The sequence below is a fragment of the Centruroides sculpturatus genome, unplaced genomic scaffold, assembly GCF_000671375.1.
Source record: "Centruroides sculpturatus isolate CEXI.00-Female unplaced genomic scaffold, Cexi_2.0 scaffold118, whole genome shotgun sequence".
NCBI lineage: Eukaryota > Metazoa > Arthropoda > Arachnida > Scorpiones > Buthidae > Centruroides > Centruroides sculpturatus.
Window position 1 is genome coordinate 444,896 of NW_019384377.1, and position 15,857 is coordinate 460,752.

At 29.1% G+C, this 15,857-nt stretch overlaps 1 protein-coding gene across 2 annotated transcripts in view; it reads right to left on the reverse strand.

The window, feature by feature from the left end:
* Positions 1–1,267: 1,267 nt before the first annotated feature.
* Positions 1,268–15,857, reverse strand: part of LOC111617649 (neuronal PAS domain-containing protein 2-like) — a 31,710-nt gene continuing 17,120 nt past the window's right edge. The window contains exons 4-13 of one of the 2 annotated variants that reach the window (XM_023358932.1): positions 14,138–14,227; positions 10,315–10,426; positions 10,120–10,242; positions 9,838–10,042; positions 8,582–8,688; positions 5,449–5,596; positions 5,068–5,258; positions 4,658–4,953; positions 4,218–4,583; positions 1,268–1,465 (exon numbers count right to left, since the gene is read on the reverse strand). In XM_023358932.1, the coding sequence (XP_023214700.1) occupies positions 1,355–1,465; positions 4,218–4,583; positions 4,658–4,953; positions 5,068–5,258; positions 5,449–5,596; positions 8,582–8,688; positions 9,838–10,042; positions 10,120–10,242; positions 10,315–10,426; positions 14,138–14,227 (1,749 nt within the window). In that variant the 3' untranslated portion in view covers positions 1,268–1,354. Of the gene's footprint in view, positions 1,466–4,217; positions 4,584–4,657; positions 4,954–5,067; positions 5,322–5,448; positions 5,597–8,581; positions 8,689–9,837; positions 10,043–10,119; positions 10,243–10,314; positions 10,427–14,137; positions 14,228–15,857 lie in introns of both variants that reach the window. The other variant, XM_023358924.1, reaches the window with a different exon arrangement.

The following is a 15,857-nucleotide window of genomic DNA, read 5'->3' on the forward strand; positions in this document are numbered from 1 at the left end:
GAAAAGATGCTCCGCAACACGACAAATTAGCAGGAGTATAGATGATCCCTATAAAAGATCATAGGTGGGATAAAGATTTAATATACATGGGATCCACAAAAAGATCGTTGGAAGTGAGGCTCAAGGAGCATAAAGTCGACATCTTACATAAAAAACATACAACAACATTAGCACCATACACCACTGACCCTGACATACAAGCATTATTAGATGAGGCAAAGTTAATATACATGACACAGCAACCCATTTGCACTTGCTGGAAGCAATATATATATATATATATATATATATAAAAAAGCAAGAGAAGATAAATGTATCAACAATAAGGATGAACTATCCTTATCGATAGCCTGGCAAACTCTTATTTATGATACATGAGAAGTCAAAAACTATATCTCTAGCAACAGAGCATGTGCAAAATGAGATGATGATTGCATTGAATATCATTGTTCTAAGGAAACCAAAAATTTTAACAGTGTGACCCCAAGGTAGTTTTCCACGGCCCCAAATGGAGTTGCGATCCATAGATTGGATACCACTGCCTTAGAGTATTCCATTTCAGAATTTGTTTGAAAAAAAGATCTGTTTGAATACTATCGTTTTGTCCGTTGGTACACCTGAAAAAGAACTATAAAGTTCAAAAACGTTAGTGAACGAGGTAATATTGAAATAAGCACTGTTTTGGTTTGGAGTTGGAAGTAAGTCGTATATTTTACAGTGTGTCTGGATGTTTTTTTGTATACATTATATTTGTCAAGAACTAATTAAACATAAAATTAAAAAATTGATAATAGAAAATAATAATAAATTAATCAAAATGTAACAACATCAGGTCATAATGTACACACATTAAATGTACAATAATATACAAATAATAAATTAAATATAATATTTTCTTTATATAAACTTAATGCAATGAGATTTATGTTCATATTGGATACATTACATACTGATATGTTGTATTTGTTTCAATTATTTGGTCATCTTCTATACAAGTAATATTATTAGATTCCAATAACAAATTTTTTTTACAAAATTTTCAGGATGAACTATAAATATGTAATATATTAAATACTAATATATATANCACTATATATATATATATATTTAACTATTATTTAACAAATAACACTAACAGATAATGATTGTTCTAGGATGATTTGTCAAAAATTTTTCTTTATCACATACTATTTTATATGCAATGATTATATTATTAAATATATTGTATATAAAAATCACAGTTTTTTCTTCTTTTTTTTGACTAGCTTAAATTTCTTGTACAATATATATAATGTATCAAACTGGAAAAATACTGTAAATATTCCTGCTCAAATTTAATTACCAAATGCAAAAATCAAGTGTTTTGCATAACTGACTGATGAGATGTTGCAAATTCTTGAGCATATATTGATTCTTCTTCTTGTGATGGTAACTGAATTGGAATCATTTGTTGAGGAGACATTAACTGTGTTAAAAAAGTATATAAACAAATATTAAAATTATTTTGAAAACTAAGTTTTTTTCCACATTTAATTAAAGCAATTTTTATATTATTATAATTTAAATAGCTTATATAATTTAATACAAAATTTTCAGAACTATAAACTAATTCCATAAATTAACAAATTTTAGCTTTCTTATTTGAAATCATAAAAAGCCTATTTACCTTACATTACTAAGCATGTTCTACATTCTTGGAATTTTTTAAGTCAACACCACTATGTTCTGTTTAAATGTTCTGCACTTTGAAATTTCAAAAATGCAGAACCATATGCCAGCATTCACACTTGAACTGGCATTGAGTAACACATAAGCCACAATAATCAAAACAAAGTAGCCACATGGTAAATCAGCTGTACTACAGCCTGCAAAATACCAGTCTTCTGGTAATTCTAGAAATTGAATATTTGAGCTGGTACTATATTAAGATTGAATTATAAATATAAAATAAGAATCAGTTCAATTTTATGACAAGTAAAGATTGACCTAAAAATATCAACAATATGTAGCTGAAAAAAATCAACTGACAAATCAGATTATTCACAGATATATGGCTTTTGAGTCATTCAAAAGAACTATGAATCCATAACAAATTTTGATTTCAGACTCTCCACAAGTCTATACTCATGGTGCCAAATTTAAATTAGACATGAAACTTTTAAGTTAGTGGACTTCTTTAAACAATTGTTTCACCTGTCTTAGTCATCTTCAGGTTCTAGTATAAATTTATACTAGAATAGTCAGGCAAATTTATTTATCCAACTTCCTTAGCTTATGAAGTTCTAAGTCATATATTACACATATATGCTATATTCCAGAATATATAGCATTAAAAATAAACAAACACACTATTTGAAATGTAATATCTATATTTTAGAAGTTGGTTTCCACCTTAAGATAGTCAAAAAGTATTTTTTTTAATCTGCTGGCTCAGATACATAATATGACAAGCTAAAATAATATTTACCAAATGCTTGGATTGAGTGAATTTTTTTCAAATATTTTATGATAAAGTCTTTGAAAACATGATAAACAACAGTGGAATATGATATGGAACTATGTGGAATAATGACAAATATTCAAAAGCAGAAGCCAATGGATAATCAAGACACAAAGCCAATACTTGTTAGAAGAGAAAATATTAGAAAAAATGTACAGTGGAACCTCGGTATACGACCGTAATTCGTTCCTGGTGTTTGGACTTATACCGAATAGGACGTATACCAAACCAATCTTTCCCATAAGAAGTAACGTAAAAATGATTAATCCATTCTCATGTAAAAAAAATGGCTGGCTTTAAACACCTCTTTTTCCTGGCTAGTTCCTGCTTGATTTTTCATGAGATCAGCATATATCTTTTTAGCTTTCTCGCAAATAATTTCTTCTGATATGCTGTCGCCAGCACACTGTTTTTCAGTTATCCAAAGCAAAAGCAATTTCTCAACATGATCTAATGTCTTCAATCTATGTTTAGAAATTGATTTAACCCCTTTCGCAACGTTAGCAAATTTAATAATGTCTTTATTTTTCACGATTGTTGATATCGTCATTCTCGGAATACGGTATGCAACAGTTAAATCTCAAACAAACATGCCACCTTCATATTTGTCAACAATTTTTTTTTTCAGTTCCATTGTGATTCTAGTCATTTTTTATTTTTCTGTTGCCTTTTTGCAATTCATGATTAATAAAAATAATAAAATTTTACTTACAAATTAAAATCAGAAGAAATTTAACAAAGTTATAAACCATGGCACCGTGAACATCTAGTCTGGTATAATACACAGATAGTGATACTTGTTCATAGATGGCGTGTATAATTGAATTAAGTCGTATTGTTAAATTTCTCTCCTGTCATTACCTAGGTATGTAACAACACTTCGTGTCATATAACCATTGTATTATTTTTTGTAATAAATAAACGGCCATGACGTGATGTCTTTTATCAAGCCCGCCACTTTTTGGTTCGGTATGACTTGAAACGGATCAAAGTAGTCGTGTATGATTTTTTAAACTTACTTGTAAGGTATTCTATTCACTACCTTTGAACACATAACTTGCAACAGTGATATACTTAACACGTATTCTGAACAAAAGTCGTATACTGAGCAAAATTTGTTTCGTCCAAACAGGACGTATTCCGAATTGGACATATTCTAAAGCAGATGTATACCGAAGTACCACTGTATTTTCTTATGCAACCAGAATTTGTATTTCTATTAATAATTATAAATATATTATGAAAATTATGTTTCATATGCAATAAATAAATGAAAAGCTTCATGTTATAGAAAGTATTTACTGAGGAAACCTTATTTTTTTTATCAATAACAAAAGCAATAGTTATCAATAATTATTAAAATAAAGTTAATTAAATCAACTTATAAATGAAAATCACTTTCAGAAACTTGCTATCTTGTATTTAATAAGGAGTCATTTAATTAAACAACAAGCTTTGCAGGATCTTTTCTGACATCAGTTGAAAATTGATAATGCTTTTGATTGCAATCTGGACCTTCATCAGGTCAATTACAAATTCCAACATGGAATGTGTAGAATGTTATTTAAAGCATTTCTGGTGTTCTGTGTAAGTTGTTGTTTACAAATAATAACTAGTTACATTGTGTGGTAGAATGATCATTTAATTATCATTATCATCAATAATACTAAACTAACTTTTGCATAAATATTGTTTACTAAAAATTCATTAAACTTACCATCTCTTGATTTGTAACAGCATCAGATAATGATTTGGCAGACTGTGATGGTAAATTTTCACAGCCAGATTCTCTGCAGTGAATTAATGGATTCATTACTTGTTGTATTTGAACACATGGATTGGGTGGTGTTGATACCATATTTATGGAAGAAGTAGGATATTGATATGATGGTGATGACACTAGATTTGGAGTTACAAATTGTACCAACATTAATTGTTCTGAGACACGACGTAATTCTTCTTGCTGCATCAAAATTTGCTGTTGTAGCAGTTGATGACGTCTTCTTAAGTAATCTTGAAGCTGAGATTGATCAGATGCCATTGAAAATGTTGACTGATATCTTTCAACATGACTGTTAGAAGGCTACAAAAAAATATAAAAAAATGTATCTACAATTTAAAGAATTATAAACTGTTATAATTTTTTATAATACATACTTGTATAGCTGGTGTTGTATTATTTGTACATAAAGGTGGTCCTATCAACCCAATAACTGGTTGCAAAGTAGAAATTGTCATAGTTGAAGATTGACTTGTGGTTGGAGCTATTGTTGTTTGTGACATATTTGCTACATTAGAATCATTAATCATCACAGATCTACAATTTGGAACAGTTTTTGTATTAGATGGACTGAAGTAATCTGTTTGATTTTTGCTTCTTGGAGGAAGATGTTGAATGTTAGTTCTCATTTCATAAGACATAGGATCATATGATTGAACACCTGATGTTGTTACTGAAATGTATTGATTGCCTATGTTAAATTTGTCTTAACATATCAAAATCATTAAAAATCTAATAAAATAATTTTAAGATAATTTTTTATACATAATTCATTAAAAATATTTACCTGAAGACATTTCTGACTGATTTGATGATATACTATCCCTAGAACTAGCTGAAAGAGCAAGCGACTGATTACTGCTTGAACAAGAAACTGGTGTTGCTGCAGCAGATCCCTGTAATTGCTCTAATTTGACTAGGTTATCAGATTTGTGGAGAGGGTTTTCTTTGTATATAGTCGTCTGCACTTGTTTATAACTGGGAAGAGCATTAACGCATTTTACCTTAGGTGTCGCAAACTGTATGAAGACATAGCAAGTACTGTACTATGAAAATTTATTTATTTATTTTTACAAATTAAGAAAGACAAAGTGTTTTCTTTTCTATATTTGTCAGGTATTGATGCTTATAAATTAAATACATTCTCTAAAAACTTTAAAACACTTACCCGACTACAGTATGTGTACAAACAATGAATTCAGGTTTAGAATTCCATTGATGATAAGTAATGTAGTAACGAGTTTGAAGCCAAATCCACTGTTGACCTTTTGTCAAAAACCGATAGCAACAAGAAGTGCCTTCACCAGTCTGCATCACTTAAACAAAATTTTATTGTATTTAAAATGAATGAATCAATTCTCTGTCAAATTATCTAAAATTTAGATAATTTGAATGAGAGTAACTAATAAGCATAACAATTTTCTTAGACACACATATTTCTTACTTTTAATGAACAATTTATCTAATAATTATATAAATTAAGTTTTTCTATGAACATTATTTGAAATGAATTTAATAAAATTTATTTCTGTTTAAGTAACACTTCCAAATTTTTATAAATTCACAACAAAGAGTAATTTATTGGAGTCACAGAAATAATTTCTATCCACAATAACTTCCAGTATTTTCAGACTGATTAAGTCTATTTTCAAAGAACTTAACAAAATGAACACGTCTTAAAATACAAATTGGAAGCTTTTGGATGTATTTTGTAAAGTGTTTTTGATTGATGACCACACAAAAATTAATCAATAAAAAAGAAAAGGTAAAAATTTGTCTTTATATGTCTCATCTTTTAATTATAAAAATTGTAATACACAAACTATAAATATAATTAATTTATCAAAAATACTGTATTTATCTTAGTCTTCAGACAACCAACTAAACAAATTAAAAATTCAAAACTGGTTATTTTAAACAATCTTTGAGCATATATATATATGCATGCTCAAAGATTGTTTAAAATAACCAGTTTTGAATTTTTAATTTGTTTAGTTGGTTGTCTGAAGACTAAGATAAATACAGTATTTTTGATAAATTAATTATATTTATAGTTTGTGTATTACAATTTTTATAATTAAAAGATGAGACATATAAAGACAAATTTTTACCTTTTCTTTTTTATTGATTAATTTTTGTGTGGTCATCAATCNTATGATTATAACACTTACATGTTGTGGCGTTACAGGAGTGAAGTTTCGAGAATGAACTCGTCACTAGTGGAAGATGAGTTATCTATCATTTATAGTGCTATGTTAAATGCTGGCTACTCACACTCTAAATTTACATTTCTTCAAAACTGTGTTAAGATTAAATTATTTCTGCAATCCTTTCTTTCTAATAAAGAAAACCTAAGAATAGCACATCCCCCAATACCCTATTTAGGTCCCATTTCTCTAAAAATTGCACATATGTTTAGAACTAACGGTTTTGTTCTACCAATAACACCGCCACCAAATCTAAGAAGACTACTATGTAACGATAGGGATAAGTGCCAGTGGAATGAAAAATCTGGAATCTACCAAGTCCTGCTAAAACATACACCGTCAGGTGAAGAAACCAGTTATGCAGGGGCCACATCCAGAAGGTTAAGTTCATGTATCCTTAAACATCAAGAAGACATCAAAAATGGCAGGCCAGTTACAGAGTTAGCAAAGAAAGTGCTTGACCACAATTACCAGCCTCTCTGGAGTAAAACAAAATTACTGAAATGCTGCAACAAACATAAAGAACTATTTATTTGAGAGAGTCTCTATATTTCTGCCAATGAACCATGTAACTCCCCAACTCTTGAATTACCAAAAATTTGGGTAACAGCTTTTAAACAACTTAATCCACGATGTTGAAGTCTGCTACTCAGATGTCTTTTTGACATAGCATATACTTCAAGCATGTTCTGGGCTCTTTTATGGCCTTATTTTTCCTAAGACATGTTTATTTAAAATTAATTTTCCTTTCATGTGCTATGATGCACAAAAGGAGTTTTAAATAACATTCGAAAACGGAAAATCTGTTAAACTGTTGGAAATATTGTTCGATAATTTCGGAAATCTGAAATTTGTGAAACTGTTGGATTAGTGTTCGAAAATCTTAAACTGTTGTATTCGATAGACTGCATGAAGATGGTAGTTGTATACTACTGAAAGTGCTAGCAGATGAGTTCATTTTCTAAAGTCGGACGAGTTCATTCTCCAAGACTCCACTGCTGTAACGCCACAACACATAAGTGTTATAATCATATAATAAACGTTGGTGTGAAGTGACATTGTATTATATCAAGCATATATATTTTAAACTTTAACATTCTTAATGTTTTAATCATCATAATTACTTAAAACAATAAAATTCCTCAATAAAAATGAAGACGAAATCTGCCCAAAAGGGATCCATTTTATTTTTCTATGTTCCAAGACAATACACTTTTTCGACAACTGACCTGTCTTTGTAGGCTACTTGTCGCTGGTAGTATAAAGCAATCCTTTTAAAACACAAAATACTTCCAATTTTATTGAAAAATAATTCTCTATCAGACAAAAATTTACTGATGAAAATTCTACAAATGTCATCACCAGGGGCAGCTTTTTTCAAATATACGTTTTCCAGCGCCAGTTTCCAATAGATATAAGCAGTTACACCCCCAGAGAAGGTATGGATGGATGTAAGCAAGACATCTGTTATCATCAGTTCCTTTTTTAGAAATTATTTTATAATTTTAATTGGAAGTATTTTGTGTTTTAAAAGGACTATTTTATACTAATGGCGACAAGTAGTCTACAAAGAAAGGTCAGTCACTGAAAAAGTGTATTGTCTTGGAATATACAAAAATAAAATAGTGATCTCTTTTGGGCAGATTTCGTCTTCATTTTTATTGAAAAATAATTCTCCATCGGATGAAAATTTACTAATAAAATTCCTGTTGTATTTTTAAATATATATGCTATGTAAGATTGTCTGAAATTTGAATTAACCACTTTGTTTGGTTACCTGAGACAATAAGATTGATTTTGTCATAAGTAATAGCCAATATTAATTATATTTATAATTTGTGTGTTACAATTTTTATAATTAAAAGGATTTAATAATAAAGACAGAAGTTCTCTCTTCCTTTTATTGAAATGCTTTTGATTAAATTCCTCAAAAGATAAACTTAATAAATCCAAAAAATACTTGTGAGATTATTGAGAATAAAAACTAATATTTTTCTGTTGCCAATGAATTAATAATAATTTATTGACAGAAAAGATCAAATCTATGATATTTATTGTTTTTATGTTCATTTAATTATTTAATAGAGAACTTACATGCTTCATGACATGCTGCAACTTTTTCTAAATCATCTATATGATAATAATCATATCCAGAAGTTCCTAATACTTCAAATGGTAAGTATCCTATTATTGGTGGTGCTCTATTCAAAAAATATTTTAAAAGTTCTTTTAAAAGTGACATATATTAATAATTTCTTATATTATGAACTTCAAAATCCTCCTTTTACAAAAGCAATCTTTATTGTTAATATATAAATAGTTTAAATGAATATGTGTAACTTGATACACTTTATTTTATTTTAAATATAAATAAAGATACATTCCAAAATGATACTGCAAAAAATATATGCAAAAAATTCTTGATATACTAAAGAAGTAAATTGTCTTCATGCATTACAAATTACAAAAGAAAAACTTTTGAATTCAATCATTTATTTACAGGCTTCTCAAGTTTGGTTATTCTGTTTTTATGTAATTAAATATCAATTAATTTAGATATTTAATTATATAAGTGGCCAGTATGGCTGTATCTTTTCTTTTTTACATTTATTAATATTTCTTTTATGATCATTATCAGTGCTTATTTAATTCTTCAAAACTTTTATTTAAAAAGATTTTTAAAAATGCAATACCCAAATAAATGCAACATTCAATATGAGCAAACTTAATGTCACAAGATAAATTTATGTAGATAATTTTTTCAGAGACAAAATAGTTTATAAAAGTGTACTGGTAACTTCATTAAGCTAACAATGGGTAAGGATGGAGATCCATTAAGGTTGGAGACCAACTAAGTTGAAAACAATATGATTTCTCACACCTTACTCACTGTTAAAAGGTGTTAAAAAATTACTTAATTTTAATTAGTTAATTAAATTTAAAAGAACAATAAATTTATGTCAAGTAATTCAAAACAAATGCAAGCAGACATCAAATAGATATATCTATACATATTCGAAAAGAACAAAATCTTGAGCAGGTTTTCTAAAACATCCAAAAACATTTAGAATTGGCAAAGCTCAGCCTGACTTGTCAAATGCACTGTCTTACAAAATACTCCTAGTGATAATTATATTTAATTATATGCATAATTCATTTGTTTAATTTTTCACACTACAACTAAAAGTATTTTTATTGGCTGAGATGTGTTGTATTTAAAATTTAGACAGAATGTCTGTCTAAATATTAAATAACATTTTTATATTAATTTTTTATATTCTAGTAACCTAATAAAGAAAATAAATAAAATTTTTATTTTATCTATGTATAAAATAAATTTGAAAAATTACCTATGATCAAGAAAAAGAAATTTCCACTCTAGACTATGCCTAGATGTAAATTCATTCTTAGACTCATCTAGTAATGACATTTCTCTTAGAAGCTTTGGAGTTTGCAATCTTGCCATAGCTACAAAGCAAAGCTGCCACTCAGCATTACTAGAAACATGAGAACAACTGCTGCTATTATCATATTCAAAATTGTGAATGTTTGGTCCTGAAAAGATGTTAATTTGAATCACTTTTATAAATATATAAAACTAATATAAATTTTAAAAGAAATTTATTTTTTACCATCTGCAGATACATTTTTCCAGTGATGAAAGTTACCCACAAGACGAACAAGTTCATAAGTAGGAGAATTTTGGGAATGCATTGGTCCATGTTTAATATAAACCATTAATGATAACAGAGAATCTGATGATAAAATATAAAATTTAAGAAAAAATATATTAAATCAGAAAGTTTAATTATAAATCTATTCTTTACCTTTAGATTGAATATGATTAGAATCAGTAAAATTTGAAGTGTTAAGCAGTTTGTGAAGTGACTGTTTATCACTTTCATGAATAATGTCAAATATAGACACATTAAGATTTCCCTATAAATAAAACCATATAATTAAAATAATAAAATATATCAAAATATACTATTTCAATTTTGCTCAGAAAGTTTTTACAAAATAATTACATCATTAGAATCTTTCATATTTATAAAAAGATCAGAGAACTAGCTCTTAAGACACATTATAGGCCTATACATAATCTATTATGTATTCTATAATTATCTGTTTTTCATAAGTGAAAGAAAAATTTCAGTATTCATTATTGCTTGTTGTAGATGGCAGTAGATGGCATTTGCTCCATAACCTCTAGCAGACAAACAATAAATTTATTACCATGCAATTTTTTGAACAGATATGTCAATAACCAATTTTTACAGTGAGATAGATATGGAAATTTTTAGTGCTGCACTTTCAACAAGGGGAAAAATCATCAGTCACAACTTATTTTAATTAACCCTCACATTTCTGATTGTATTTATTAAATAATGGGATAAATAGACTATCTCCTTAGAATGATTTTTAAGTTTCCATTTGAACTAATATTACAGTAAATGTAAAAAGTATATAAATATCAACCAATAGTTTTGTTTTGTATGGATGGTCTGAAATAAATTAATGTGTGACAGCATCAAAAATAAATCAAATTTTTTATTACATTTATAATGGCACTATTTACAGATGATCACCTTCAAAATAAGCTCCATTTCTGCCAGTGTCCAATCCAGCACCACTTATCAAAGCAATCCTGAAAGCTATTTTTCATAGTATCTTTAAAAACTCTCACTGCAATTTTTATATTCAGCATCCATCAGTCATTCCTGGTTAATGAATAACAAAAATGGCATAACAATACTTTCTCAATCTCTCTACTCCATTGATCTTGTCCTGCAGACTTTAATCTGTTCCTAAAATAAAAGAAGTTAAAGGATTGCAGGTGCAAATCAGAAATGGAGATGGATGTCAGAGTGACAAGAGTACATAATGACATCATAAAAAAGTAGCTTCCAGGACTACTTTGACAAGTGGTATAAGAGTGTGTGTGGTATAAGAGTGTGTGTGTTGTGCAATAAAATCTGTGCTAAAAGATTGTTTTATTTTTGACTTTATTATAATCGCTTCAAAACTACTGGTGTAATGAGGATAAATAATTAGTTATATGTGAATACCAATAAACCAATAAAAATAAATATAAAACAAAAACGAATGATTTTCTTCAAATTAAACAGTCTTCCTCAGGTTTGAAGAATGCAGATATATAAATGAATACATTTTTAAAAATAGAATATAAATTTAAAAGCTGAAAAATTTGCAAAATATGTGCATGAGTATTGCAGCATGTAACATCATGCTTTAATATCAATAATATATTAAATAACAATCTATACTAATATTATAAAGAGGTAATGTTTATAAGTTTGTATATAGGAGTAATCTCCGAAACTACTCATCCGATTTCAAAAATTCTTTCACCAATATTTAGAATGGAACTACAGGGTGGACATAGGCTGTATATTATTCCGTTAAACATTCATATAAATTAAAAGATATCATCTAGGGTTAAGGCTTTTATGTCCAACATATGGCGCTACAAGTACGACGACCTAAGTTTGATTTTCTATGAGACATTATGCTTTTCTGTGAGGATGAACTAAAACAGATCATCTTCTATCTATCTATATAAATAAAAATGTAATGTTCGTTTGTTCCTACCGATTTCTTTGAAATTTTGACACAACGCTGCATTCGAATACGCATGTGTTTCTATATAATATAGGTGTCAAAATTTCCCCCATTGGGAAGAGATGGACAGGATTAAGGCTTACTGTAAAGAACTCTGCTTCTATTTATACTATTTTAGATGCAGTTTTTGCATTTTTGATTGCATTTTGATCAACAGAATATACACTAAAAGGGGATTTTTCAATATTCCCCTTGCGGGGGAGAGGGACAAGATTAAGGCGTACCGTGAAGAACTTGGTTTCTATTATACTATTTTAGATGCGATTTTTTGCAATTTTGATTGCGTTTTAATAGAGTACGTCAAGAGAATGTACACTAAGAAGGAATTTTTCAAAAAATTCCCCCCCAGGGTGAAGTGTTATACATTTATAATAGATACATTTTGAGCCACAACAACATGTGGCAGGGTCTGCTAGTTTGAAAATAAAAGAATTTTACAAAATACAAAAATACATGTGTCTTAATCCAAGACTTACGGGAATCATAGAATATGCTCCATGCAGTCGAACAAGAGTTAACCTCCTTATAATTAATCGCAATACCCCTTTTGAAAGGCTTGAATATTTCTATTCATTCAAGATATTTAAGGTTGGCTGGGTCATCAAAGTGATGTAATATACAGGCATGATCAAATTTAACCTGAATGTCATCATCAACAAAAGTAGCTAGTGTGGTTGTGGAGAGTACTTTCTGAATAGTATATTGATGCTCCTTAATACTCATGTTTAGGCATTGAGCAGTGGTCCCAACATATTTGCACAAACAGTTCATCCTGTGATCTTGTGTAGGGATAGTATAGATCCCTGGCATACAGTTCCTCTCCAATGGGTCCTTATCATTTCTGATACTTGAAAAAAACAGGAGATTTCTGACACTTGAAAAAACACTTACAGGAGTACAGAGTATCCATGTTACCTGGCCATTGTGGTGGTACACCAATGTATTTTGTTATATTTATATATATGTTTTATATGTGTCTTTCTATTTTCCCTTCTTTCTTTGTTCTGTGTTCCTTTGTATACTTCCTGGAACTTTCTTCCAAGTGTGGTTGGTGGGTGACCTGGTTAGGGGACAAAGAAAAGAAATAGCCCAGAGGGAAAGTGGAAGATGAGAGGGACACTTTTGCTTTGGGCCTAGAAGAGGGAAGACGCGTCAGAGGTCTCCAGGTCATTATAGCATCGACTGGAAAAAGGTCATGAAAAGTTTGGAAGAAAGAAGTATCATGATTAAGGACATTTGTAGGCTAAAGAACCAAGAAACTTATTTGTAGAGTCACATACGATCCATCCCCAAAAGAAATTCCAGGATGACATCATCCAACCACTGCCACCTTGATCGCCGACTCGGGTAACAATTCATGCTTAAAACTATATTCCTGTCTCTCATGATCTATCCTTTTCTCTCTTTTTTTTCTTATTAGAGTAAGTAGGTTTAAGTTAGAAAATAAGTATTTTCTTTGTATCACGAAAAAATTTGTTCGACTGTGGATCTGAACAGGTGTTGTTTTTTTTTTTTTTTTGGAAAATAAGGAATCAGGAGTGTCAGAATCCACAAGAACCTTTCTTGTAGAAGTTTATACGAGAAAATTAAAAGCACGTTTTATTGTTTTAATACCTGCCTCTTTGTAAAAATCAAAACTCACCACATGCATATGACAACACCATACATGATGTAATCAAGTTCTATTTTCCTATCTCTTACTGTCGAACAATGGACTGCAGGGGAATAAAATGACCATTTAAAATGGAAGAAAACATTTGTTTTTGTTCTATATATTTATTTTTACTGGTTTATTGGTATTCACATGTAGCTGTAGTTATTTAACTTTCCTATGTACATTAATTACAAGTTAAAAATTAAATATTAACCTTCTTATTGTACATAAAATTTTTTCAATTAATTGAATAGTAAATTCATAAAATTAATTCATTTTGATAAAAAACACACACAAAGATCATTAATTTTGTTCTTAATTTTAATTAGATTAATGGTCTAAGTAATACTTACAGGAATGTATCCAAGAAGTGAAAAAATACTTTCTGATGTATACAATATTCTACCATTACATGAAAATACTATGATAAAACCATCTAGAGCCTAAATAAAAGAACAACATTTCAGCATTAATAATTATACTTATTTAATAATGATTAAAAAAGTCACCATTCCAATTCTTTTATTTTATGAAAGTATCAATAACATTATAATGATAGAGTGGCTAAAAAAGGTCAGTTAAAGAGTAAATTGCTGCCTTATTTTGTAAGTAAGTCTATCAATTCTGCAAAGAAAAACAAATGCTCTAAATTCTGTTCAAAAACAACATTTACAAGTGTCCCTGGAACATGCAAAATAAAATAAGGCTGAATAAATTGACTATTGGGCCACATTGTATTTTATCTAAGGACATCCCAATACTGGTATCAATACTTCCTCAGACTTTGGATCTGGTATCATTATATTTTTCACAGACAGGTAATATCCAATTTAAATTGGATTTTGCAGCAAAATCCAAAACAGGATTTGGGTTTTAAAATCAGTTTTGGCCAAAATCAAATCTTACGCTATTTTTGGTTAAGTTAAACTTATATAGTAAATATTAACAACCAAAAATCAATAAATGTATTATGTCAAATTTCATTTCCAGAATTTATGTCTGCTTAAAGTTCAGATTGCTGTTTATAAATGAATATTTAGTTAAACATTATGCAGTACTTTTGTTTGTTAATTGATTTGGATCACCAGTGTTGTTTAAAATGAGCTACAATTTGTATATACAGTAGAGCATCGATTATCCAACTCAACTGGGGACTCAGGTTGGTTGAATAACTGAAAAAAATTGGATAACCGAAAAGAAGGAAAAAATACATTATTAATATAGTATTATTAGTATAGTATATATANGTGGACCTCAATATTGCTAGATTGTTCCATTTCTAGCGTTAGGCTGTAGGGATTATCGTTAACAGTTTGTACGAAATTTGAGATGTCAGGTATTGTCTTCCACATGATGAGGATGTCGTCCACATACCTCCTATAGAGTAAGATGTTTGGGAGGAACGTCTTATGCGAGTTTCAGATTTTTTGTTTAAACATCTGCATTCTATTTTTAGATTCGATTTTTTATTTAAATATCTACGTTCCATTTTTCGAAGTGTTCCATCAAAATTTTTTTCTCTACCTGAGGAAGAGCTATCTCGACAGCTCGAAAACGTTTGTGAAAGGAAGATTTTTTTCAGTATAGTATATTAGGATATTAGTACATCCCATGTAATTAGTTTATTAGTATATTGCTATTAACCAACTTTGCATTGAATTTTCATTGATGTTTAGCCTAACAAATTTTTTTCTAAAATAATAATCATCGCTATTGTATCGTTAAAAATTATTTTAAAATTATTTTATTGCTCACAAAACAAACAACCACTCATAATTAGAAAATTAAGTCTCGTTTAAATATTCGCCTCCCTTTAATGGTCAAGCCATTGATGCCAGCTAAAACACGCAAAAACTTAACAAAAATAATATTAAAGTAGCCAAGACATAGCTAAATATTGTAATGCCACATCACTAGCGGACATTTGAAATTTGCCGATTAGAACGGTCGGTTAACCGATGTGACAGTTAATCGGGGGTCGGATAATCAATGCTCTACTGTACTTGTTTGCACTGACATTTGTAAAATCTGAACACAATAAAAAAACTTTCAATGTAAAGATATTGTTTTACC